This window comes from Ptychodera flava, chromosome 1 (genome assembly GCF_041260155.1).
Source record: "Ptychodera flava strain L36383 chromosome 1, AS_Pfla_20210202, whole genome shotgun sequence".
Lineage (NCBI taxonomy): Eukaryota > Metazoa > Hemichordata > Enteropneusta > Ptychoderidae > Ptychodera > Ptychodera flava.
Genome location: NC_091928.1, coordinates 855,957 through 883,541, shown reverse-complemented (window position 1 = coordinate 883,541; position 27,585 = coordinate 855,957). Strand labels below are relative to the sequence as shown.

Genomic DNA, 27,585 nt, shown 5'->3' with positions numbered 1-27,585 from the left:
GTCTAATATGATTGTAAAATGCATCTGTAAGTTGTTTAACTGGGTCAGAATTCCACCAGGTAAGATTGAAAACTATCCGTATTTTCTATCCTGGGTTGGTAACACTGCTGGTGGACAGAATTGGTCCCGAGGTTATCGTTTGCCCAGTTAAAGCGATGAAATTCGTTTCTTCGCTTCGATGTAGTGTGTATGTGCGATGTATGATAGTGAGCATGCGTGCGTGAGTGCTTCACGAACTCTACAACGTGTTGAGCGGTCTCAGTCAGAAAAAGTAACAACTTAGCCGGCTATTGAACCACTCTTTTTTGGGAGTGGAGATTTAGCCGACTGGTTCTGTCTCTGGCCTCTCAGCTAGGCGACTGATGCCGTATGTTGTGGGTTCGAATCCGATTGAAAACTATCCGTATATAAATCTAAATTACTATTATCCCAGTAAAATCTTCTTGTTTCATTACATTTCAGTACTTCAGGAGTACATTTAGTACCGGGTATTGTCGTCATTTGTCTCATTGCTACAAGTTACAGTAAATACAATGTGCGACTGTCAACCATAAAATCAACATGCACAAATTCATTTTCAGGGATAAGTAAATAATCCACAATACTACACCCATTTTGGGTTATGCACGTGTAAAAGTTACTAGGCTGACCCATTCTTCCGTTTACAATTCTGAAACCAGTAGAAATGCAAAAATCAAGTAAAAGCTTACCATATTAATTTTTTTTTTTTTTTTTTTTTTTGGTTTTATATATGTATATATATATATTGAATATTTATTTCGATAACTTAGGCCACCAGCCTATCGTTACAAAGTCTTACATAAATTATTTTCCTGAAGTCAAAGGCTTACAATGTTTTTACACGTGTCATACAAAAATGTACTGGAAATTCTGAATTGATGCACTGGTTCGATACAGTAAAATGCTGCAATTATAATATTTGTTTCCTTTTCTGTATGCTTTTCACAATGAATTTTGCCAGAGAGAGTAAGGTCTTTTTGTTTTGACTCTTCATTAATGTGATAAATTTAAAGTATGATATATCCTGTAAAAAGTAATAATGTAAATATTTTTGTCTTAAAGTGTGGTGAAATGCACATTCCAATATAAAGTGATACTCATCGTCTATCCTATTTTTATCACAGAATTTACATAGTCTTAGACCCCTATCAATTTTGTTTTCACGGCCTCTTACCATTTCTAAATTAGTTTCTGTTGAACACCTGATTCGAGCAATTGCAAATACAAGGTATCTTTCTGGTAAGAGATCAATATACCTCTCTGGTTCGAGAGTAGATTTAAAGTTGACATAATTATACAGAGTTTTATCATTCAAGACATTCGTATACCATTCTTGGTTTGAGGTTTCAATAACTCTCATCATAAAAGTTGACAAAAAGTAGTCTGGATCTCCTATTTCTTGAGACAACCAAGCAAAATTGAAACCATGGTTTTGTAATAAAACTCTAACATGTGTTGCCCAAGTTGTTTTACCATTTTCATCTAATTTATACAACATATTAAATGCTCTGCGGGGAAGTCTGTGGTTTTCCATATATATTATCTTCAACCAATATTTTATCATTTTCTTTATACACTTAACGTACACTGGAAATCGTCCGCACTCCCCAAGTACAGCACAGTTTGATGTACTAGATCGTACTCCCAGGAGTTTCTTACAGAATTTCAGTTGAACTCGTTCAATATTGACATAATATTTAAAACCCCAAATCTCTGCAGCATAGGTAAGAATCGGGGTAACCATGGCGTCAAAAAACTTGAAGTACAGTGAAAGACTTAAATTATTGAATTTACTACAAAATTTACGTACAATACCCATATTTTTGCTGGCTTGCTGTGTTAACATATTCACTGCTTTTCCCCAGGTGCCCCTGCAGGAAAATAGTAGTCCTAAATATTTGTAAAAACTGACACACACAATCCTTTTCCCCTCATAATACCATCTTTCAGACCTTGCCAAAGCACCCCCTGATTTAAATACAATAATCTTTGTCTTTTTCATATTTACTTTCAATTTCCAATCATTACAGTACTGCTGTAATATATTAATGAGCCTTTGTAAACCATACACTGTATTTGAGAACATGATCACATCATCGGCAAATAGAAGTAAAAAAAGATCACACATATCATCAATTTGAACTCCAGAATACCCAGAATCCAGTACCATTGATTGTAATTCACTTATGAATAGAACAAAAAGTAGAGGGCTGAGCATACAACCCTGCCTTACTCCAATATTACAGGAGAAAAAACTAGACATCTTATTATCAATCTTTACACATGATTTAACATCTGCATATATGTTACGAAGCATATTCAACATTTTGTACCCAACACCTGACATTGAAAGCTTATGAAATAATTTTTTGTGATCCACAGTATCAAAGGCCTTTTCGAAATCTACAAAAAGACAGTAAAATGGCAATCTTTTTCTTGAAAGATGTTTCTGAATTAAAGCATTTAAAACAAAAAGGTTATCTGTAGTGCTATAATGACGTCGAAAACCAGCTTGCTCTTCTGGAATCTTATTTGACAACTCAGCCCACTTATAGAGTCTTCTATTGAGAATACCTGTAAATATTTTACTAAAAACACTGAGTAAAGTAATACCCCTGTAGTTGTTTGGGTCGTCTACATCACCCTTTTTATAAATTGGAAGTATTATGCCTTTAGCCCACCCCAAAGGAAACACCCCTGTGTCATAAATCTCATTGAAAATTTTGTTCAATACAGGGAGTAGGTCAGACTCGGCTGCTTTGAAAAATTCCCCAATGATTTTGTCAAATCCAGCAGCTTTCTTGTTTTTCAAGTTCCTGATACTGTTTGTTATCTCACTATCTGTAATCTCACTATTTAAAATTTCATCACCCAGGGAATCTGACGAGCTGTTGGCGTCATTATTTCTCGGTATATCCATATCACGAGCCAGTTCCCTATCCCATTGTGTACTCAACAAACCTGAAAAATAATCTTCCCATTGAACCATCTCTATATCATTTTTTACAGCACCTTTGTAAGTAAATTTTTTGATGGATTTCCACACAGAATTCAAACTATTTTCAGCATAAAGTTTCTCATTCTGTTTGTGCATAAAACTTCTATACTTTTCTTTGCAAAGCTTTGAATACTCATTTCTGACTTGTCGGTAATGATCATAATCAGCCGGGCTCCCTGAAGCTCTGAATTTATTCAACCAATAGAATTTGAGTTTTCTTCTGTCAGCACACTCCTTGTCATACCACTGGTCATCTGTGCGTCTACGTGGCTTACAAAGTTTTGGCGGTTCAAACATGTTACAAACTTTTCCCACTTCTTCAAGAACAGCTGTCAAATTATCGACCGCCTTATTTAAGTCCACATTAACCAATGACAAAACACTTTGAATTTGAGCCTTGCCATATTCAGTTGCAAAGAAATTTTTAAATTTTTAAAATATTGATTTACAACCTTATCAAAGCTGGATTGAATCAGCATGTCAGTATCACAGTGGTAATGATCACCAACAGGAATATGATCTATACCGTCATTATTTATAAAGTCAGGTTCAACACCTGTACACGCATTTAAGTCACCACAGATCATAAATTTACAATCCACAAAACACCCAATATAATTTGCTAATTCTGTTTCTAACGTATCAAAAATTAATTCGTTTGAGCGCACAGATGACCCAGTAGGTGATTTGTAAACCAAGGCAATAACAAAACTATCAGAGAATGCATCTTTACTCTTGAGATGTACCCAAAGGATATTTTCAGATACACTTTCTAGTCTATGACACTCATATGGTAATGTTGATTTGACAAAAACTGAAATTTCACCAGAGTTACGGCCAATATTGCTCTTATGTTTACGAACAGTATGAATACTTTTGAACCCAGTAATTGACATATCTGTGCTTGGGTTTTACCAGGTTTCAACAAGACATACAGATACACAGTCAAAATTATTTAAGTACAAGATAAAACAGTCGACAGAAATTTTCTTATATAAACCTTGTACATTCCAACATATAAATTTAATTTTCTTCTTAAAGCATTGTGAGAAATTGTCATCACTTTCATGGGAAACATTGTGATCAAAGGGCCTTTGGCCATCCCGTCAATAATATCTACTAGAAAGTTCTTCAACTTTCTGAATTATATCATAAATATATGTTTTGCGGTCCACTTTGAGTTTATCAAAAGAAATATATGCAGTTTTGTTTTGTTTTCTTGCTTCAACAAGGTGAGGTCCCAGTTTCCTTCTTGCTTAGCGCACCCGTGGTGTAACATCTTCGCTAAACTTATATGGTTGAATCTGGTCTCTCAACTCCTTAGCTTTCCGGTACACAGCATCTCGCTGTTTGTAGAAGCTAAATCTCGCTACGATTGGTTGAGGTCTTTGTCGAGAAGCAGATAGCCTATGTACTCTTTCAAACTGAATCTCTTCCCCATTGACTCCCAACTTATCAGTTTATTTCGCACTTTTGTTTCACATGATTCCCACGATTTGTCTGTTTCTTGGTCAACACCTCAGATAATAAGATTCTCCCGTAACATTTGTGATTTGTTATTGTCTTGGTCTTTTTTTAACCTGTCTAATCTATTACGCAACGTTGCTCATTTCCATCATCAATTGTGCGACCCATTCGTTCCCAACATCTGTGTATTCCTGACTTTGTTGTGAAAGTGTTGTCTTTGTATTACGTAATTCCGTCATAATGACAAGGTGAGATTGACCTCCATGGCTTCAGAGGTTTGGTTTGCCGGGTTAGTTGGAGAGATATCTCATGGTCGAAGGTCCATATGACTCGTTGATTCAACAGTTTTAGTTGATCTAGTCACTTTTGGAGGTGGTCCTGGGTTCTGTTGTATGTCACCACATTTCAACAGTAATATCGATACCTGACTTTCACCATGCAGGCCCAGGTCTAGTGATGTTCCGCCAGAAACATTTATGCTAAAGTTTGTTTTTACTCCATGGAGAAATAAATGTGGAACGCTATACGTTGTTAAATTAATAAACTGGGTAACATTTACTGTCGCCAGTACATATCCGCACAGTAGAATGGTCTCAGTAACAAAAATTGTTGCTACCAGTCTGTACAGAAAATCGACCTCAGGTGGCTATGTCACACACTTTTGTTTGTCGCTCGAAGTATTTATCATGCTTCTCCAAGAACGTGGTTGTGAAAATGCACCAATACGGCCCCGCCAGAGCTGAATATCGATGCCCATCTTTTCTCCAGTAGTTTTCTGATATGCACAGTTGGCATTGGTTTCACAGATTGGTCTTATCTATGTATTACGGTGCAAAGACATTGAGAGCGTCAAAGAACCGTATTACTTCAGTGCAATCCAAGATGGCCTTGATCTTTACATGTCATTGTTATGTCTCAATAATATTCAGAGGAGAGAATGGAATGTTTGAGACGACCGCAGTCGTCCTTCAAAAATTTTTGCTGCCGTGGCAGCAGCTTTCTTCTGAAGGTTTACACATTACTCAAGATATTACTACGCATAGTGAAAATGAAATGATTTTCTTCTAATAAGTATTGAGCAGTAAACATTTTGAGTAATAAAATAACTATTTCTAAAGATCAGGTCTTGTTCAGCTTAGGGAATATGCATTTATAGGTACACATAGTACTCGACGTATTCAAGTACGAGTAGGTTGTGTACTCAGCGTATACAAGTCGGAGTAAGCATTTATATCTGGCGTATACAAGTTTGAGTATTCTGACTTTTAAGTCCAACTCCGTTTTCAAACTCAGAGTGTATGGTTTGAGACTCTATTATATACCTAACCAATACCATACATACCTGTAGCACTGAATCTTGCTTTGATGGGTGATTTGGAATCTTTACTTGTAGTTTTGACCAGGCCTTTTCCCCTTTTACAGCTTTTTTTCTTTGAACTACTTCCTTTAGACTTTTTGGAAGTTGCACATTCATTAAAATCACTATCACTGTCATCATCATCATCAAAATCTGATATTTCACTGTCTTCAAAGTCAGGTTCAAAATTGCTATCTTCATCTGTGAAATGGAATAGAAGTGAAGCTGTGAAAGCATTCTATAGTTATAAAAGTGTTTACCATCCATTGAATATATCTACAGTACAACATATCATCATTGATGAGTACATGTATGTACTATTCATTGGGAGTAACTAGATTGAAGTCCAATTCAATACATACAAAATTGGTAATAAAATGTTATTGCTTAATTCTCGGTATCTTACATAGCTTTTGTCATGTTCTAGGGTCGCAAATACATCATATTGAAATGTATTCTGGGTAAAAAGTCAACTTGTCACCACAGCAAGAGTTTGAGATAGTGATCTAATAAATAGGTTTACACTCTTTTTCATCTATCATCGAATGCTCAACTTCATGTGAATATTGATACATCTCATGAATTCATCAGTGTGTTTCCTTTGAAACTTCATGAGTTGATAAGGAACTTCCTAAGAAGTTCCAGACGCTGGCACGACAAGTTTATGTAAACATAGATGTTTTGTAGCTGACTGTGAACAGTATCTGCTGTAAGTACGAGAGAACAGGCTCCCTGAACGCAGCCGGTGATAGACCAGTGCGAGAACGCACCAGAGTTATGGACAACGTTCTCCAACATATCAAGTTCTACAAAAGGCGGCAGCCAAGTATTTACTTACACGAAATCAGAAGAAAACTTCTTGATAATTAAAACGTGCCATCGCTGGCGACAATCCACCAAGCGATAACCATATTGGATCTTATCACAAAACAAATTGACATGCATATCTATGACATTGGTCAATGTCCTTGTACCAACTTTGAATAAAATCGGTTGCAACATGTCTGAGTTATGGCTCTGTACATGAAAAAATTGTAATAAAATGGCTGCCTGGCGGCCATATTGGATCGTATCACAAAACAAATCGACGTGCATCTGTATGACATATGAAGTAATCCTTGTACTAAGTTTGAATGAAATCGCTCCCTGCATCTCTGAGATATCTGCATGAACGGACGGACACACGGACGTGACCGTTTTACAATATTAAAGGCACAATGAAATGAAATAAAAAGAAACTGCACGAGCTAAAGTCATCATTCGTGTGACCATCCGAATACAGCGGCTATGTACATACGGTTCTGGTATACTGTATAGTTCAAAGGTCGCGTGTGATCAAGATCAAGAGCGCTTGCGCGCTCCACATGCATGGCAGCCTACGCCGCGCAGTTGTCAAAGTTTTGTATGTTTGCCGAACTAGGAGTCGATGAAATTTCAAATTTTTTCTTGGAAATACCTGGTATCATTTTTGTCGGGTCTCTATTTATCATGAATTGAGTTTTAAAGTCACCGTATGTTTCTCTGCAGGCATATTCCGCTGACTCCGCATTGTAACTCAGTGCATTATTCAGTCCCGTATCAACTTGTCATGGACGTAAAAAAAAGACGTCCATGGCTTCACCAATCCGGCTACAGACAAACATATAGTAACAGAGGATCAAATGAAAATGTGCCACCATTTGCCACCGATTATTTCGAACACTGATTACTTCTCATGCAGGCCTACTTTTGAATTTTCATGTTGGTTTTGTGCAATATATTTACTAAATGGTGTATTGTTTGTATTAGTTCAATGTGTTTTTTTCACTTTTGATGTTTTATTATTTATTCAAAAGTAAATATTGTGTAGCTTGCCATTAATTACTGCTGAATGGAGAAAAATATTGAGAATGTCAGAAGTATATCTCATCACTGGAATGCCTTGTGAATAGCCCTGGTGATATGTAAATTGTATTCAAATATTATGCAAATTAATATGCTAATTAGCCGCCCGCCTTTATTTTTCATTTGTGGAGAACACTGTTCATGTGTCTACTTTAAATTATATTTTCATTTGTGATGTTGGATTTTAGTTGCTACTTGTGGTTGTGCTACATGCAATTGCATTCCCAGGGCAGTAAAACTCATACTCGGGGAAATCAGCATATAGACTACAGTCGTTCTGCATGCCATTATGCCTTTACACTCTATTCTACAACAAGTCATCGTTGATGACACAGTCCCCACTTGTTAATAATGGGTACTTTGATTACATGTCCTCAGAGAGGATAGAGTCCTCTTCATTAATTAGGTCTGTGATAAAAATACTTTGATACAGATGGCGCTCAATGGCCAAGAGTGAGTTCCATGGTGATGAAAACATAAAACCAATGTAGGCCACCATCCTAAAGTTCATAAAATGAGTCAACTAGGAATTAATCAACAGGATGTTGCAAAACATTTTTGCATACAATTCTAACACTTAACAGATTATCACTGGTACCATATTTCATAAAGTTTGATGCAGTATTTACAACACTATGAGATCAACATCTGTATCAAGTTTCATCACAATTGACGTATTAATTTGTGGCTATATCACCCTAATTAGGAAAGTTCATTACTTATGCAATTACAAATTAATTAAAATGACACTGATAAATGTCTTTTTTAATGTTAAAGCAATGTGAGCTTAACATTGGTTAACATCTGTATAAAGTTTCATGAATTTGATGCAGTACATATTTCTTGACATATCAGCCTACTTACAAAACTTCAATAATTGACATGTTACTGCTACATGACGTGAAACAAATTGACGAGCATATGTATGAAATAGGTCAATGTCAACTTTGAATGATACTGGTGGAAATATGTCTGAGTTATGGCTCTGTACATGAAAACATCGTAATAAAATGGCTGCCTAGCGACCATATTGGATTGTATCACATAAAAAATCGACTTACATATGTATGACATAGGCCAATGTCCTTGTACCAACTTTGAATAAAATCGGTTGAGATATGCCTGAGTTATGCCTCTGTATATGAAAAAATTGTAACAAAATGGCCACACAGCAGCCATATTGGATCGTATCATAAAACAAATTGACGTGCATATCTATGACATTGGTCAATGTCCTTGTACCAACTTTGAATAAAATCGGTTGAGATATGCCTGAGTTATGCCTCTGTATATGAAAAAATTGTAATAAAATGGCCGCCTAGCGGCCATATTGGATTGTATCACAAAACAAATCGACGTGCATATCTATGAAATTGGTCAATGTCCTTGTACCAACGTTGAATAAAATCGGTTGAAACATGTCTGAGTTGTGGCTCTGTACATGAAAAAATCGTAATAAAAAGGCCGCCTGGCGGCCATATTGGATCGTATCACAGAACAAATTGACGTGCATATCTATGACATTGGTCAATGTCCTTGTACCAACTTTGAATAAAATTGGTTGAAACATGTCTGAGTTATGGCTCTGTACATGAAAAAATCGTAATAAAATGGCCGCCTGGCGGCCATATTGGATCGTATCACAAAAAAAATTGACGTGCATATCTATGACATTGGTCAATGTCCTTGTACCAACTTTGAATAAAATTGGTTGAAACATGTCTGAGTTATGGCTCTGTACATGAAAAAATCGTAATAAAATGGCCGCCTGGCGGCCATATTGGATTGTATCACAAAAAAAATTGACGCGCATATCTATGACATTGGTCAATGTCCTTATACCAACTTTGAATAAAATCGGTTGAAACATGTCTGAGTCATGGCTCTGTACATGAAAAAATCGTAATAAAATGGCCGCCTGGCGGCCATATTGGATCGTATCCCAAAACAAATTGACGTGCATCTGTATGACATATGAAGTAATCCTTGTACTAAGTTTGAATGAAATCGCTTCTTGCATCTCTGAGATATCTGTGTGAACGGACGGACGGACGCACACACGCACGCACGCACGCATGCACGGACATGACCAAACCTATAAGTCCCCCCGGACGGTGTCCGTGGGGACTAAAAAGACAACAAGCAGAACACTGTTGTGACAGTTGTCACTCATAATATACCCACAAAATTTCAATGTGTTTATTTTTGGTATAACTGTGCTTGTACTGCAATGGTACTGAAATGCAATGGCCAAAACTGAAAATAAACAACAATCATGACTAAAAACTCTATGTTTTGGAGATTTGGGAGTGATGTTTGTTTGGCCGCAGCCAATGATATTTTTCAATCGATAGGAGAACGGCAATACAGACGTTGTATTTATGATTACAGTGATATTGCTTGACCATAAAATTTGATGCCTTGATAACTCCTTTTCTTGTAGAATATAGTTGTCCTGTGGCTATCAAAGAAATAGAATGTGGTAACTGCATTGTGCTAAGTCAGTTCCTCCACAAAAAGTGGAGAGACCGAGCTGAAGTCAAGACTTTCTTATGTTTACATCACATGTTTACATGAATCATGCTGGAAATAGTTGTTGCTGGTACACAAACTAAAAACATCATTTACATGTACATGTATACTATTACCTGAATGCTTTTTTTCTTTATAAAGTTTCTCTTCAATTTTAGTTTCTCTAATGTTGTCAAATTTTTCTGTTTTTGCTGTATCTGTCTGTGCCTCTGTGACTTCATCTGCTACAAAACAAAACACAATATGAACTATATTAGATGACCGTTAGCGAAATGTATCGATTGAAGCAGCAAACTTTGCTTGAATAGCAAGGATGATTGGATTAAAGAAATGACAAAAACGCACAAATTTCAATATAAGCATTAAAGCAACAGTAATGCTAACTTTTGATGATAATTTCACCATTATTTTGAATGTGAACCATAATTCCTGGTTCTCCCCAAAGAATGTTGGTATACACAGTATCCAGCTTGTCAACTCAGCTTCTATGGTTGTAAAGTGCATTGTTATTGTTGAAAACTGACTTCTGGTCCGGGCTAGCATTCAAATGTAAACAATAACCATGCATTTTACATATATAGACGCTAAGTTGACAAGCTAAATAGTGGGTGTTTCAACATTCTTTGGGGAGTAGAATACGAAGTTGCCATTGATAATGAAAAAATCGTCAATGATGACACTGTGCTCCTCAGTGCATTTAGCGGTAGGGATGCAAGGAGAGAGGTTTGGGAATGTTGCTGAGAAAGATGCAAAGAAAGGGTTGAATGTGAAACTGTAATAAAACCTATTGGTTTTTTAGCAGTGAGCGTCCAGCTTGGTAAACATGCCATCTTGTACATGAAGGCAAAAAACATAATTTTCACATGTCCACCAAACTTGGAATTTGCATAGATGTACATAGATCATCCAAATTGATTTATCTGCAAGATTTTGTATGTTCCTTGCTACAAAATTCTGACCCTATTGAATTATAACAGGAAAACATACACGCATGATTGGACAGTGTGGACTGTGTATTGGATGCACTACATCTGCCGTGATGATGGATTGCCAGACGACCACACTGCATCAAAGAACTGTAGTTTAAAACGAAAATATAATTCTAAACAAGTCATTGACAATGACATAGTAATAGGAGTATTAGTCTTGATGGGGCAGGGAAATGTGGTCATTAAGAAGTATCACTGGATTGATATGTTGAGATCTATGGGCACATAGGTCTATGTCGTTGTTCCCAATTTGAAACACATGAGGCATGTCTAAGTTATTGTTCTAAATTTGGAAAAAAGATCAGACCTGTAGCTGTATTGGCCAGCCATGCGCATACTAAATGAGGTACAAGATATGACATCTTAAGGTCTAATATCCTATCAAAATTGAAGGGTATAGAACTTGTGGTTACTGAGATATGCATATATATATATATATGTATAATCAAGGTCAAAGGTCATTTAGGTCACGTGACATTTTGAAAAAAAAATGTATTGCTAATAAATCCCTATATGCCAAAAATCAGACCTCTACCTCTATTCGCTTGCCCAGAATTAGATATGTGCATAATAAATGAGGTAAAGCATGTGTTGTCATAAGGTCTCCCATCCTACTAAATATAAAGGACATAGCACTTGTGGGACTTATTTATTGATATAAACGTATATTTTAGGTAAAAAATCAAGTTCACATGACATTTTGTCAAAAAATTTCTATCCTATAGTTATCCCTATATACGAAAAATCAGACATCCAGCTCTTTGGGCTTGCTCAGAATTAGATATGCACATAATTAATGAGGTACAGTATGTGGCGTCATAAGGTCTCCCATCATACCAGATATGAAGGGTGTGGCACTTGAGGTTACTGAGTTATGGACAAATATGTATATTTAAGGTCAAAGGTCATTGAGGTCATGTGATATGTTGTCAAAAAAAAATTGTATTGCTAAGTTATCCCTATATACCAAAAATCAGACCTCTAGCTCTATTGGCTCGCTAAAAATTAGATATGTGCATAATTAATGAGGTATAATATGTGGCGTCATCCCATCATACCATATATGAAGGGTGTAGCACTTGTGGTTACTGAGTTATGGACAAATACATATATTTGAGGTCAAAGGTCACCAATGTCACGTGACATTTTGTCAAAATGTCTGAGATATCTGTGTGAAAGGATGGACGAACGGACGGACACAATGACCCGGACACCATGACCCAATCTATAAGCCCCCTGGACTTCATCGGTGGGGACTAAACACTGTGTCACTGCATCCTTTTTGCACTAGAATACGATGAGAAACTAATTTTTATTTTTCTTGGCCTTATACATGGGCGTCTACGGAGAACTGACTTATACATAGGAGTCTATGGAGAACTGCCTTTACATGGGAGTCTATGGAGGACTGCCTTATACCTGGGAGTCTATGGAGAACTGCCTTATACATGGGAGTCTATGGAGGTGTAAACTAAAAAGTCCTCCAAGTCTAACACGGCCAAATTTGATCGCATTGTGAAACAAATCGACGTGCATCTGTATAGGGTAGGGTACTATCCTTGTGCAAAGTTTGAAAGAAATTGACCAGGGCATGTCTCAGTCTGATGTCTGCGTGAACGGACGGACGGACGTATGCATGCACGCACGGACAGACGGACATACCCAATCTATAAGTCCACCCAGACTTCGTGAGGACTGACACAAACTTCTTCGTGTCATTGATGGCCTTGATTTTTTTTGGATATTGACTGGACACATTTATTAAAGACATCAGCTTGTCAATGACAGTGAAATTATTTTTTGCAGAAACTTGATCGGTCCAGCCAAGTACACATGCTTACTCATAACAGCTGGACTGCGATGATCACAACATTGTTTTGTGATATTCCCATACAAAATTAAAATAATTTTATTAATATGTCGCATTGACTATAAAGTTGCAAATGTTTCCTTGGGTGTTGAAACATGTTAGCATAGTGTACGTGTTACAAATCAACACACCAAACAGCAATGTTCATGTAAGAACAACCTGCTTGATTTCCATGGACTTTCTGGTCCGCCCATCACACTGTTATGTCTGTTTCCCCTCTAGCTTCCAAAAATTCTTGGTAAATTTACAAATTCAGTCTCAAAAGTTTTAGCCCAGATATATTTTCATTTGATATTTTGATATCATCAAGAAATGTCTGGTGATGTTCACTTCTAGATCATTAAACTGGTGGAATCTACAAAAATATTAAAATGAAACAGTAAAACAACAACTGATAAATAAGTAACTTTTCTCAAGAGTAACTTGAAAAACCTCGCCTGAAAGAAAATTTCATCCCGTTTCACAGAAACTGACTGCGTAGTGCGTATTCGAGCGCCACAGCAATGAACCAACTGTCGGGGAATCCCCACGAAAATCGCTCACACTACGTACTCGTCCAAAACATTGATTGATCACTTTTTAGCTGCATGATTCACTTGCCAAAAATATTTTTATTTTGTAGATAAATAATTGAATTTCTAATTTTTTTATTTCGTTTGTTAATGAAAAGTCATTTTAATGTTTTTATATGCTTTAAAAATTTCAAAACCCGCTAAAAAGCGACTATTTGGCCAAAATTCAAACGAAAAACATGAAAACCAAGCTCGAATCATGGGCTATTTCTGTATGGATACTCTCACTCTCTACTCTTGCCGATGCACGATTTTTGCACCGACGTTTTTCACTCATTTTCGTTGGTATGACTTTGAAACTCCAGAAAGCGATTGAGAAGAAAGGGTTACCTTGAATTATTGAGTTTTTTGCTGATAATTTGCCAAATTAAATGAGAAAAAACACTACGAAAATTTCCACACGCTTGCACACTGAGTGTTTCAGAGGCCTTTCATGTTCGTGTAGTACAACATTAGCCCTGCGTACGATGCTGTGTGTTCCGCTACAGCTAATCGCCCCGCTCACCACAGCCCTGCAAAGACCCGTACGTAGGGTCGGTGACTTCAAATCCATTTTGGGACTTGACGTAAAAAGCCAAATTACTGCCGAAATTCAGCATTCTTGGGCCCAAGTCGTATCCCAGCCTACCTCAGCTACTCGATTGCTTCAAAACTGTCAGTCTTTTATTCACTTCTCGTAAATAACCGTCGATGTCGGCAACTCTCTCGCTAGCCCTGCGTACGATGCTGTGTGCTAGACTGGCATGTGATCATGGAGGTAGTAGGAGACTGAGGTTCTTGCACGGTCGCGCCGATGAAATGGGAAGCTGAAATTTTCGCTCGTAATTTTGCAAACGAAATCGTAAATCCACTCAAAACTTCGTATTTTTTTTTACATATTTGAAACCCATGAGGAACGTAATTCATTCTCCCCTGCACAGTAAAAAGGAGATCGAAACGACATGCATGTCAGACAAAGACCAAACGCAAGATGTCCATCCACATCCACCAATCTCGTAATTTACACCGACAGAACAAAAACAATTTGATCGAGCATGGACGTTCTAACGTAAATGCATCATTGTCTATCGCATTTTCATGTAAGCCAATACACTCACACGTACGCTCTAAGTTCAATTATAATGTCAATCCAACACGATACTATTTTCGCTGATAGTGAGTGTGCAGCGTGAATGGTATGCTGTAGTCGTTAGATAACACTGATCACGTGGTGTGACAAAATAGTTTTACGGAAGTTGTTGATGGAAGTGACGTCAACTTTGCTTCTCCCAACTCTATAAGCTTCCTCAGTTACGTAACTTCGTCGCTAATGAAAAAATCATCAAAAGTTAGCACTACTGGGGCTTTAACATAATTTGATTTGCAAGATTAGGTATGGGTGGGGCAATGTACATGTACATGCACATGGTCTGCACTTTGCATTGTAACACATAGCAGACCAGAAGTACGTCTTGCCATAGTCTATACATGTCATGGCTCGAACTAGCGCTTGCCACATTCACAAAATGCGACAGAAAGTGCAGAATGGCGAACAAAATGTCTACTTAGTTCGCCACACTAACAAAAGAGTGGCGAATGTTCATGAACTGGCCTCAAACTAAAAGACCCCGGTCAAATTCACGGTGAACGAAACGATGTGGTACTATCATACGTATCAGGTGACGAAATCCATGTGACTGTACTCTCGCTGTCAGCGCCATGTCGGTATACGGTAAAACCCGACAGTGGTTGCGTTCTATGCATTATGCCCAACTTCGCTACGCATTGCCGTATTGAGCCTTACCCTTTGAACCCAATTTAGTACCATATAATGACATCATCTAGCCTAACAATAGAAAGTTCCAGTAATTAATGCAAACTTTCTGAGAAGATTGAGGGGACAGAAGACGACAATATCATGTACAGCTATTGGCCCTCTGAGTGATAGAAATGGCAGATTTACCACTTTTTGAGAATGTTTCTGTGGGGGAAAAGAGGAGCAATATGCTAACCAAGTTGATTGGGATCATGGAGGTAGGATTTGTTGTGATTGAACTGTGGACTATGGGTGCATTCTTTGATGCTGAACGCTCCAAATGGTCCTCGTGGTTGAGGTTTTCTTTCAATGTGGATGATGAAGAAAATTGTAAGATTTTAGTTAAACTGCAGTGTATTTTGTTGAATTTAAAGTGACTTCCAATCGATAAGCTAATGTAAACTTGATATCGTTGCCTTCCTCTAGCCTGTAGCGAGACCACCATGATAGTCGATCCAGTTTGTTTACAAATTTACGTGTTGGTACTGTTGACCTCATGACACATTTCCTACATCTGACATGGGTGTGTTGCATCTCCACAAGGTGACTGGACACCGTATGTTGTGATTTCGAACCCCATTGAAAACAAGTTGTATTTTCTAACTGAAATAAACAGGACATGAAACTTTTCTCTCAATACTTTGTTGTTTCTTTCTATTTAACAGACCAATTTTGTGATATGCTTGTCAAAATACATAATCCTACCAGTACTTTGAATAAGGCTTTTAGCTCCATGCATATATATGGGTACGTCTACGAGACACAGTAATTCAGGGCAAGTTATCAAAAGTATATGTTGTACATATGTGAATCAAACTGATGTCAGTTGGTCTGAACACCAAATTTAGTAAACTGTTTTTGTCTTCAACTCTTCAAGTTCAATCTAAACATACTTGCAGTTCAAACAATGGAGACAGAACGCCCTGTAATTGTGTGTAATATTGATGGCGAGGGAATATATCTAATCAATGTTAGAGGCCAGTGATCCCAGGCTAGTTAGCTTATCTGTAATTGGTTGTAACTATAGTTAGTATAATTGGTAGTTGGTACTTAGTTAGGACTAGTCTTATAGTCTATAGTAGCTAAAAATGAACGAGGCTTATGGACAGTCACTATCAACAATCTATTGACCAAACATAAAAGCTTTCATATGTTTACTTTCAGAAAAGGTAAATCTTTTGACCATATACCTGTACGCTAAAATTAGCCTATGTCTTTTAAAATTTCATGCTAATGAATATAAATGTGAACTAGTCATTGACAATGACATAGTCCCCACTTGTAATAGGAGTATTAGTCTTGTAGGGCAGGGAAATGTGGTCATTAAGAAGTATCACTGGAGTGTATATGTTGAGATCTATGGGCACATAGGTCTATAGCGTTGTTCCCAATTTGAAACACATGAGGCATGTCTAAGTTATGGTTCTAAATCGGGAAAAAAGATCAGACCTGCAGCTGTATTGGCCAGCCAAGAAATACATACCGTATTCCTCCGATTCTAAAACCCCCTTTTCACAACCAAAGGTGACGGAAAACATGTGGGGGGTTGTATAAACGGATGTCACTGCGAAATCGAACGTCGTAGTTAATTTATGCTAATTGATGCAATGTTATGCGAATTTTATGCCAATGTTTTTTTATTCATGTGAGCACTGCAGACAACTCATACTTTGTGTTATCGACTCATGGCCATGCTGCGTCGATACTGACAGTCGAATCTGTACGGTATAAATTAATGGAGATCGACAAGTTTTGAAATTTAACGTATTTGCCATACCCTCTTTTGCTAAAATATACGATAGCAATAAATCTTCGTATTTTGTGTAAAGATAATCACCACGATACTTCGTTGCAACAAGTTCGCTCCAGCAGTAGCTAGCTCCCCATAGCAATGCATATCATGGCCGCAAAGGTCAGACAAGGAGTAAAGGGAAAGTCCCTAAAGTTCCGCTGGCTGTGATTGGTCAATTCACGCAAAAGGTCAAAGGTGTCAGTGCATGAGGTCAGGGTAAAATTCTGTTCAGCACATGCATACAGTGTGGTGATGGTGCACGGTGTCCGTCCGATGTTTTCTATTTACGATTTCAATTAGCGTACTCCTTAAAATAAACGATCAATTACACGTTGTGAGTTTTATTATTTTGCTCCTACGGTAGTTTCAACAAGTCTAACCGTATCTCGGAACGAAATATGATCTTACGAAAAGGCAGGCGCTAGGCTCAAACTGATAAAGTGTTGAAGCATCGGCCAGCTGGCCGAGACGAAAGATTGCTACGCCAATATACTTACAATTTGATGAATTGAATTTTTGGCGATAAAACTTTGAAGTTTTTTTTTTATTTGTACCGATTAACGAAATGTCTCTTGATGTGGAATTCAGTCATCTATGATCATCTGTTCAAAATGGTACGAACATGCACGTTTTTGTTCTAACTGTATGTGTATAGGGCCGTTTATGAAGTTGGGTATTTTTCCTTCGCAAGACTTCAAAAGCATGCATAATCTTGAAAATCTGTTACACTATCGCCTACTCATTGCCGGGACTAGTTCAGGAAAAGGACACACACAAGCAAGAAATGCCGTTCAAACAATAAATACATTTATAACATGAGAAAAACATAGGGCCAAAGTCCCTGAAGCTACTATAGAAATGGATACATGACTGTATGAAATCATCTCACTAAGGTCATCCTAGGGACTTGTAAACCAAATATTAAAGCTGTCTGACCAGCGGTTTTGAAATAACAAGCGACTCAACAGTTGACAGAGCTCTGCTGCGTTATGGGGACGATAACCTTTTGTGACACATGTATTGAAGAAGAAGGTGGATATCTTTGATAGCTCATTTCAGGATGGCCTCACGAAAAATGGGGAAAAAAATTCCGTAAAAATACAGATTTGCATATTTCATCACAATTTTAACAAATCTAAGTTTGGTTATCCCTAGGGACCTGTATACCAAATAACAAAGCTGTCTCACCAGCGGTTATGAAGAAGGAGATTTTTTACCAAAAACGCCTTTTTTGGTGCTAATTTGCATATTTTCAACAATATCAAAAAATAAATAAAAGTAGTTTCTCAAAATCATATATTTTATCCACACAACAAATATCAAATCAGTAAGTACTGCAGTTGTCAAGATATTTGAGTGGACGGACGCCTAACAAACGGACATACATACATACATACATACATACATACATACATATATACATACATACATACAGACTGACGGTGCACGCCGGACGGATACCCATCACAATAGCTTTTATAGACTATATTAGTCTATAGTAGCTAATAAACGAGAATTAATTACATTCTAATTATCAAGACTTGCTTTAATCAAGATTTACGTCATAAAAAACAGCATGTATCTGTCAGGTTATAAAGAATCTTAAGCTCGTTACCTTTATCAGTATTTCCATCCTATTAACAAAGCACATTTTAACTTTCACTTGTAAGTAAGTTCTGTTGAATAAGTTGAGACTGTACGTACTCAGAGAAAGCACACTGAAGAGACAAATGTTTGAAACTTAAGAAGTTCAAGGTCATCAAAAGCATTATAAGGAATCATGTAACACTTTCATTGCACTGTTTACACAGATTGCATAATTGCTATAAATAGCACATGAGGAATCTTACAGTCCAGCTTTACCATAAAAACCCTATCACTTTGACCACTCTTTTAATTGACCACTCTATTTTTTTTCCTCAAAGAGTAATTTTATTTTATCCTTACCAAGTCAACCATAAATGGAAATTAGAACTTTCTCTATCTCTATTTATTTGACCACCCTATCATGACAAACTATTATGAGCAATTTCTTTTAGATAACATACAGGGCACAATAAATGACGGTTCAGAATATGTCAAAGTTGGGATTCAGGAAAGTTGCCTTTACATGTTTTAATCCTCCAAGACGGTTGGCATTTCACTATGAACTTTCTGATAATTCTACACTAAAATTATTTTGGCTTTGATGATTTCCCAATTAATTCAATTATTTAAAATCATATTAATTATTTTTTTCTGGGTGAATTGATAGGGTTTATACGGTAAAAGAATTACATACAATGTAAGTCAAACTTTGACCAACAAGTCATCGTTGATGACACAGTCCCCACTTGTTAATGGGTGCTTTGATTACAGGTCCTCAGAGAGGATAGAGTCCTCTTCATTAGGTCTGTGATAAAAATACTTTTGAATAAATTCGCTTGATACATGTCTGAGTTGTAGTTCAGGACATGAAAAAATCGTAATAAAATGGCCACATGGTGGCCATATTGGATCGAATCACAAAACAAATCAATGTGCATATGTATGACATAGGTCAATGTCCTTGTACCAAGTTTGAATAAAATTGGTTGAGATATGCCTGAGTTATGGCTCTGTACATGAAAAAATCGTAACAAAATGGCCGCATGGCGGCCATATTGGATCGTATCACAAAACAAATTGATGTGTATAGCTATGACATTGGTCAATGTCCTTGTACCAACTTTGAATAAAATCTGTAGAAACATGCCTGAGTTATGACTCTGTACATGAAAAAATCGTAATAAAAAGGCCGCCTGCTGGCGGCCATATTGGATCGTATCACAAAACAAATCAATGTGCATATGTATGACATAGGTCAATGTCCTTGTACCAATTTTGAATGAAATAGGTTGAGATATGCCTGAGTTATGGCTCTGTACATGAAACAATCGTAACAAAATGGCCGCCTGGCGGCCATATTGGATCGTATCACAAAACAAATTGATGTGCATAGCTATGACATTGGTCAATGTCCTTGTACCAACTTTGAATAAAATCTGTAGAAACATGCCTGAGTTATGGCTCTGTACATGAAAAAATCGTAATAAAATGGCCGCCTGGCGGCCATATTGGATCGTATCACAAAACAAATTGACGTGCATATGTATGACATAGGTCAATGTCCTTGTACCAATTTGAATGAAATTGGTTGAGATATGCCTGAGTTATGGCTGTGTACATGAAAAAATCGTAACAAAATGGCCGCACGGCGGCCATATTGGATCGTATCACAAAACAAATCAACGTGCATCTGTATGACATATGAAGTAATCCTTGTACCAAGTTTGAATGAAATCGCTTCAGGCATCTCTGAGATATCTGCGTGAACGGACGGACGCACGCACGGACGCACGCACGCACGCACGGACATGACCAAACCTATAAGTCCCCCCGGACGGTGTCCGTGGGGACTAAAAATGACAAAAAAATTCCTTAAAAATACACATTTGCATATTTCATCACAATTTGAACAAATCTAAGTTGGGTTATCCCTAGGGACCTGTATACCAAATAACAAAGCTGTCTGACCAGCGGTTATGAAGAAGAAGATTTTTTACCAAAAACGCCTTTTTTGGCATTAATTTGCCTATTTTCAACAATATCAAAAAATTAACACAAATAGTTTCTCAAAATCCTATTTTTCATCTACACAACAAATATCAAATCAGTAAGTACTGCGGTTCTCAAGATATTTGAGTGGACGGACGCCTCACAAACGGACATACATACATACATACATACATACATACATACAGACTGACGACGGACGCCGGACGGATACCCATCCCAATAGCTTCTATAGACTATAGTCTATAGTAGCTAAAAATGTACAAAACTGATAAAACATAAAGAAAGAAATTCAAATATTTTCAGTTCATGCGCGGAAGAAACTTCGGATGTCGAGTTTGTCGATACAATTGCCCTCTTCATCAAAGTCTATATCGTCATTAAACACGAGTCCCAGGGGTTCATTTGATAAGTCGTCATCGAGTACCGGAATCTCCTCGGAAATCATGTTGTCTTCAGTTCCGTTCAGCGCATTCGCAATACCCGTGCAAAGGAACGATTTTTCACCACGTGAAATGAGCGAATCGTACTTGATCGACACGTTCAAAAACCCGACTATCGTAATGTTCATTTTATGGTAGCCAAATGGCATCGAAATATTCGATTCGTACTTGATCAAAATGTTCAAAAATCTACTTATTTTGACGTTAGCAAAATGACAGTGACAAAAAGACAGCATTGTACTAGATTGAGACGCTCAGAAATCCAACTCTTTTAATGTTCATTTACATAGCGAAATCCAAGTGGAATTGTATCGCCAGGAACGATAGAACCGTTCCCGATTGATATGTTCCAACACCAAACAATAGTGTGCTTGTCTTGAGGTTTGATACTTCACTTTGGCACTTGTTTGTGACTTTGATTAGCGACGTAGGTGTCGCGGATATCCTTGTCTCATTACATGACAATAGCTCTGTTGTTCCAGTCAGAATTTGGGGGTACCCCCTGGGGGGCGTTATAAATGAACTAACGACCAACTAGGAATTGATAAAATAATCCTTGGGGGCGTTATAAACGGGCGGGGTTTTAGAATCGGAGGAATACGGTATGTGCATAATAAATGAGGTACAAGATGTGACATCTTACGGTCTAATATGCTATCAAAATTGAAGGGTACAGAACTTGTGGTTACTGAGTTATGCATATATATGTATAATCAAGGTCAAAGGTCATCGAGGTCATGTGACATTTTGAAAAAAAAATTGTATTGCTAATTAATCCCTATATGCCAAAAATAAGACCTCCAGCTCTATTCGCTTGCCCAGAATTAGATATGTGCATAATCAATGAGGTAAGGCATGTGTTGTCATAAGGTCTACCATCCTACTAAATATAAAGGACATAGCACTTGTGGTTATTTATTGACATAAACGTATATTTTAGGTAAAAGGTCATCGAGGTCACATGACATTTTGTCAAAAAATATCTATACTTTAGTTATCCCTATATACCTAAAATCAGACATCCAGCTCTCAGGGCTCGAAATTAGTGGTGGTCTTGCATCAAATGAGCACCATTTTTCCACGCTTGACCTCCAAATTCTGTGACTGGTGGTCATTTTGACCACCATGGAAAAAAAATAGTATTTCAGTGGTTGCCGGTTTGTCTGATGGCGAGGGTACCGTTTCATCAATACAACATTGCAATAGGCCTTGAAGAAATTGATACACATAACGTTTCGTTCCTTTTTGTGGCGCAAGGCCTTCACAGGTGTCAATAAACTAAATTTCATTTTGCAACATTTATGCAAATATTTCTCGCAAGGGAAAAAAAAAATCAATTTCAAAATCCTTCTACTTCTATGTCTTCTATCCTTCTATGTCTCCCGTCATACCAAATATGAAAGGTGTAGCACTTGTGGTTACTGAGTTATGGACAAATATGTATAATCAAGGTCAAAGGTCATTGAGGTCACGAGACATTTTGTCTAAAAAATTGTATTGCTAAGTTATCCCTATATACCAACAAGCGACCTAGCGGCCGATATAGCTTCGCTGTGTTTATGTAGAGAATAACTATTTTTGACACATGTTGATGAAGAAGGTGGAAATCTTTGATAGTTCAATGCAATGGCCAGAAGAAAGTGGCTAAAATAAGCTGCAAAAATACACAATTTCATCATACTTTGAATATGTCACATTGGATCATCCCTAAGAACATTTCAACAAAAGCTATCCGATGAGTAGTTGTTTGAGAATGAAATTTTCTGACCACAAATGGCAACATTGCCCCCAAAAATAAAAATTGCAGATTTCATCATAATTTCAAACCATCAAATTTAGTTCATCTATAGAAACCTGTATACCAAATTTCAAAGCTGTTAGACCAGTACTTTTTGAAAAACACATTTTTTGACCAAAAATGGGAAAAATTGCCCTAAAAATTCAAAATTGCAGATTTCATGATTATTTCAATAAATATCATTTAGTTCATCTATAGAAACCTGTATACCAAATTTCAAAGCTATCAGATGAGTAGTTTGGAAATACACATTTTTTGACCAAAAATGGCAAAAATTGCCCCAAAAATACAAAATTACAGATTTCATCAGAAATTCAATATATATTACTTAGCTCATCTGTAGAAACCTGTATACCAAATTTCAAAGCTATCAGACCAGTACTTTTTGAGAAACACACTTTTTGACCAAAAATGGCAAAAATTGCCCCAAAGTTACAAAATTGCAGATTTCATCATAATTTCAATAAATATCATTAAGGTGATCTGTAGGAACCTGTATACCAAATTGCAAAGCTATCAGATGAGTAGTTTTGGAAATACACATTTTTTGAACAAAAATGGGAAAAATTGCCCCAAAATTACAAAATTGCAGATTTCATCATAATTTCAATAAATATCATTTAGTTCATCTGTAGGAACCTGTATACCAAATTTCAAAGCTATCAGATGAGTAGTTTTGGAAATACACATTTTTTGACCAAAAATGGCAAAAATTGCTCCAAAAATACAAAATTACAGATTTCATCAGAAATTCAATATATATTACTAAGTTCATCTATAGAAACCTGTATACCAAATTTCAAAACTATCAGACCAGTACTTTTTGAAAAAAACATTTTTTGACCAAAAATGGCAAAAATTTCCTTAAAAATGGAAATTTGCATATTTCTGCACAATTTGAACAAATCTGAAATAGATTATCCCTAGGGACATATGTACCAAATATCAAAGCTATCTGACTGGTAGTTTTGAAGAAGAAGATTTTTAAAGATTTTTTTACCAAAAATGACAAAAATTGCCTTAAAAATACAAATACGCAAATTTCACCACAATTTGAACAAATCTGACTGAAGTCATCCTAAGTAAACTGCACATCAAATTTAAAAGTAATCGGACAAGCGGTTTGAGAGAAGAAGATTTTTTTACCAAAAACACCAAAAAATGCCCCAAAAATACAAATATGCAAATTTCACCACAATTTGAACAAACCTAAGTGAGGTCACCCCAATTGAACTGCATATAAAATTTCAAAGCAATCGGACTTGCGGTTTCAGAGGAGAAAGCAATTGTTGACGGACGACGGAGGAAAATCAACCTATTTGATAAGCTCCGCGTCGCTGACAGCGGAGTTAAAAATCAGACCTCTAGCTCTATTGGCTCACTCAAAATTAGATATGCACATAATTAATGAGGTATAATATGTGGCGTCATAAGGTGTCCAATCATATCATATATGAAGGGTGTAGCACTTGTGGTTACTGAGTTATGGACAAATATATATATTTGAGGTCAAAGGTCACCAAGGTCACGTGACATTTTGTCAAAATGTCTGAGATATTTTCATGAACGGATAGACTCACGGATGAACGAACGGACAGACATGACCCAATCTATAAGCCCTCTGGACTTTATTTGTGGGGACTAAAAACTGTGTTACTGCATCCTTTTTGCAATATGAATACAATGAGAAACTTAATTTTTATTTTTCTTGGCCTTACACATGGGAGTCTATGGAGAACTGACTTATACATGGGAGTCTATGGAGAACTGCCTTATACATGGAAGTCTATAGAGAACTGCCTTCTACATGGGTGTCTATTGAGGTGTAAACTAAAAAGTCCTCTAACACGGCCAAATTTGATCGCATTGTGAAACAAATCGATGTGCATCTGTATGGGGTAGGGTACTATCCTTGTGCAGAGTTTGAAAGAAATTGACTAGGGCATGTCTGAGATATCTGCGTGAACGGACGGACGCATGCACACACAGATGGACATGACCCAATCTATAAGTCCCCCCGGACTTCGTCCGTGGGGACTAATTAGCACACCATAGAAAATATCAGATACCACAGTAGTAACTCATTTTTACTGTTTGTGAGAAACACTGTTTTTGTCTGCAAGACTCTACGGGTGCTGAGTTCTAGATGGTTCATTCAAACATTCAGCACACCGTAAGTGACCACATTTGGTTAAGAAGTTGTCGAGATATGAGTTTCATACACTTGGTCTACAGACTGAGGGACAGAGACTTTGAGAATAGAGATGGCAAACAATTAATGAAATGTTTATATTATGAAAGTAGGGTACGACATACTACATGTACCAATTACTACCAAACAATCACATCAAAATTCAGATACCGAATGAATGCCAGATCAGCAGTGGAATAAATTACCAGGCCCAAAATACCTTCAAACATTTATTGCTCAAAGAGGCCTGGTCGAAAATGGTGTGGTTCCTAAAGTACATAGACACTGGCAGGATACATGTAGGTTAAATGAGCGGTCAGGGGCTGAAGGCTGATACATGTATGAGACACTGAATGCCAAGTCTTCCCTGACCACCACTACGGCTTGGTGTTTGCCCTTCTTTTTCAGCTTTCAGCCCACAGTCACTGACCTCTAACATTGAACTCAGTGTTTGCCATGAAACGCTCATTTAAAGTTAGGAGGATCACATTGTACTCAATGCAGCTGTAAAGAAACGCGTCCAAGATCACCCACCACATAATTAGGGATGGATATTGGGAGAAACATTTTTGTGACATTGCACAAAAATAATCACTATGCAGCAAATTTGACTTCCCAGTCATGAATGCACAATATGCAACAATAAAGATATTGGACACAAGTCATGCATCATCCAATAATTCATGTTGGGCAGCACATGCATACTAACCTGATATCATGATAATCAACATTACATGTACTTTAAATTAATTTAGAATTTTCTGAATAAAGTTTGGTGTTAATAAAGGAATTTCTGGATAAGAATCAAGATTACATCAATTGGCACTTACCACCTGATGGTAACAGCTCTTGGGACGCTTGCTTTGAAAGTGCTAATGCTAACTCCAAATCACTGTCATAAATTTTCTCATCTTCCAAAACTCTGCAAATGTAATGCATTCAACAGACTTGATAGTTTCAATCAAAGCTCACAGTTGTGGCATAGGTTATGTTATTGATTTTAGATTGACATACGTGTATACGTAATTATTTCTTTCTTCAATGGCTTTCACTGTTTTATATTCTATATGAACACTCTGCCGATGTTTCCCTGTGTTAACCCTTTGAGGGCTGTAACTTTTTCCCACCAAAATTTTAGTGCAACATTTTACCAATTTTTATGAATTTTTCTATACTTTTTTGATAATTTTGGACCAAATGGCCATCACATTACATTAATTTCAGTTTTTTATCAAAATTTTGGCAAAAATCTGAAAGAAATTGACTAGGGTATATTTTATAAAGGCGACAAAAAATGACTTTGCGCTCAAAGGGTTGACGGTATTGGAACAGTAATAATGAATACAGGATGTGTAGTAGTAGTAATACACTGCACCTGAGAAAGGAATAATGTCAATTCATACTAAGAACAACCTGCTAAAGTTTGGTTGCAAAGTATAATGAATAGGGACGACAGTTTAAGCAGGCCACAAACAAATGAGGTGAAATGTCAACTTTCATGAAGAATAACCAAGTTGTACAGATTACAGAACTAGTTTGATCAGTATAATTCAAAAACAAGTACATGTATTTCTTGACATCAAGTTCTGGGTTCCCTCAGAGTGCCAAGAGTGCTGGGTGACTCATTAATATTCATGAGCATTAATATTCATGAAAAACTGTAACATTTTATATGCTTGTATGTTTACTTTCTTAGGGCTTGATGTACAAATAACAACAGCCATTTCCACTGTGCCTTCAAGGTATTTTTTCAGTTTTAACTGAACAATACAGAAAGAAAACAATCTTTAGTAGTTATAAAGGAATGTTTTGAAGCTTCTGAAAAATAATGTACCTCTTTGTCAACACTTTCCTGTGCTCATATCATCCCTCACCACTTTGAAGTTTGGATTATCATTGCACTATACCAGTATCCTATGTTTTTCAAATGACCTAGGTGTTCTTCTTAGTAGAGTTTAAACCAACAACTTAAGGTGGAGCTGCATGTTCCAACACAGTTTTTTCAAAGCAATATTTCTCATTAAAGATGACAAGAAAACCCCCTCATACTGTGTATTTTAAAAAAGCAGAGACTCTAAAGTTTTAAGTATGGTAGCAATAGTTTACTCAAAGGATTAAGTGGGCGCATATTTGGGGTAGGAAATCTCAATTTTGGTATCAATGATAAAAATTAATTTACGTTAAAAACATGATGCTATTTTCTGAAATGTAATATTTCACTTGAAAGAAGAGTAAAAACATACGTACAAAAATATGATAATTTTATTTGGCATTATCTATCC

General features: G+C 36.8%; 1 protein-coding gene across 3 annotated transcripts in view; it reads right to left on the bottom strand.

Moving 5' to 3' along the window:
• LOC139144770 (RAD51-associated protein 1-like) overlaps positions 1-27,585 on the bottom strand; it is a 46,351-nt gene that overhangs the window by 13,926 nt on the left and 4,840 nt on the right. Inside the window, exons 4-7 of one of the 3 annotated variants that reach the window (XM_070717471.1) lie at positions 26,134-26,225; positions 10,376-10,483; positions 5,829-6,044; positions 5,161-5,303 (exon numbers count right to left, since the gene is read on the bottom strand). In XM_070717471.1, the coding sequence (XP_070573572.1) occupies positions 5,287-5,303; positions 5,829-6,044; positions 10,376-10,483; positions 26,134-26,225 (433 nt within the window). In that variant the 3' untranslated portion in view covers positions 5,161-5,286. Of the gene's footprint in view, positions 1-5,160; positions 5,304-5,828; positions 6,045-10,375; positions 10,484-26,133; positions 26,226-27,585 lie in introns of those variants that run through there. The other 2 variants (XM_070716727.1, XM_070715909.1) reach the window with 2 other exon arrangements.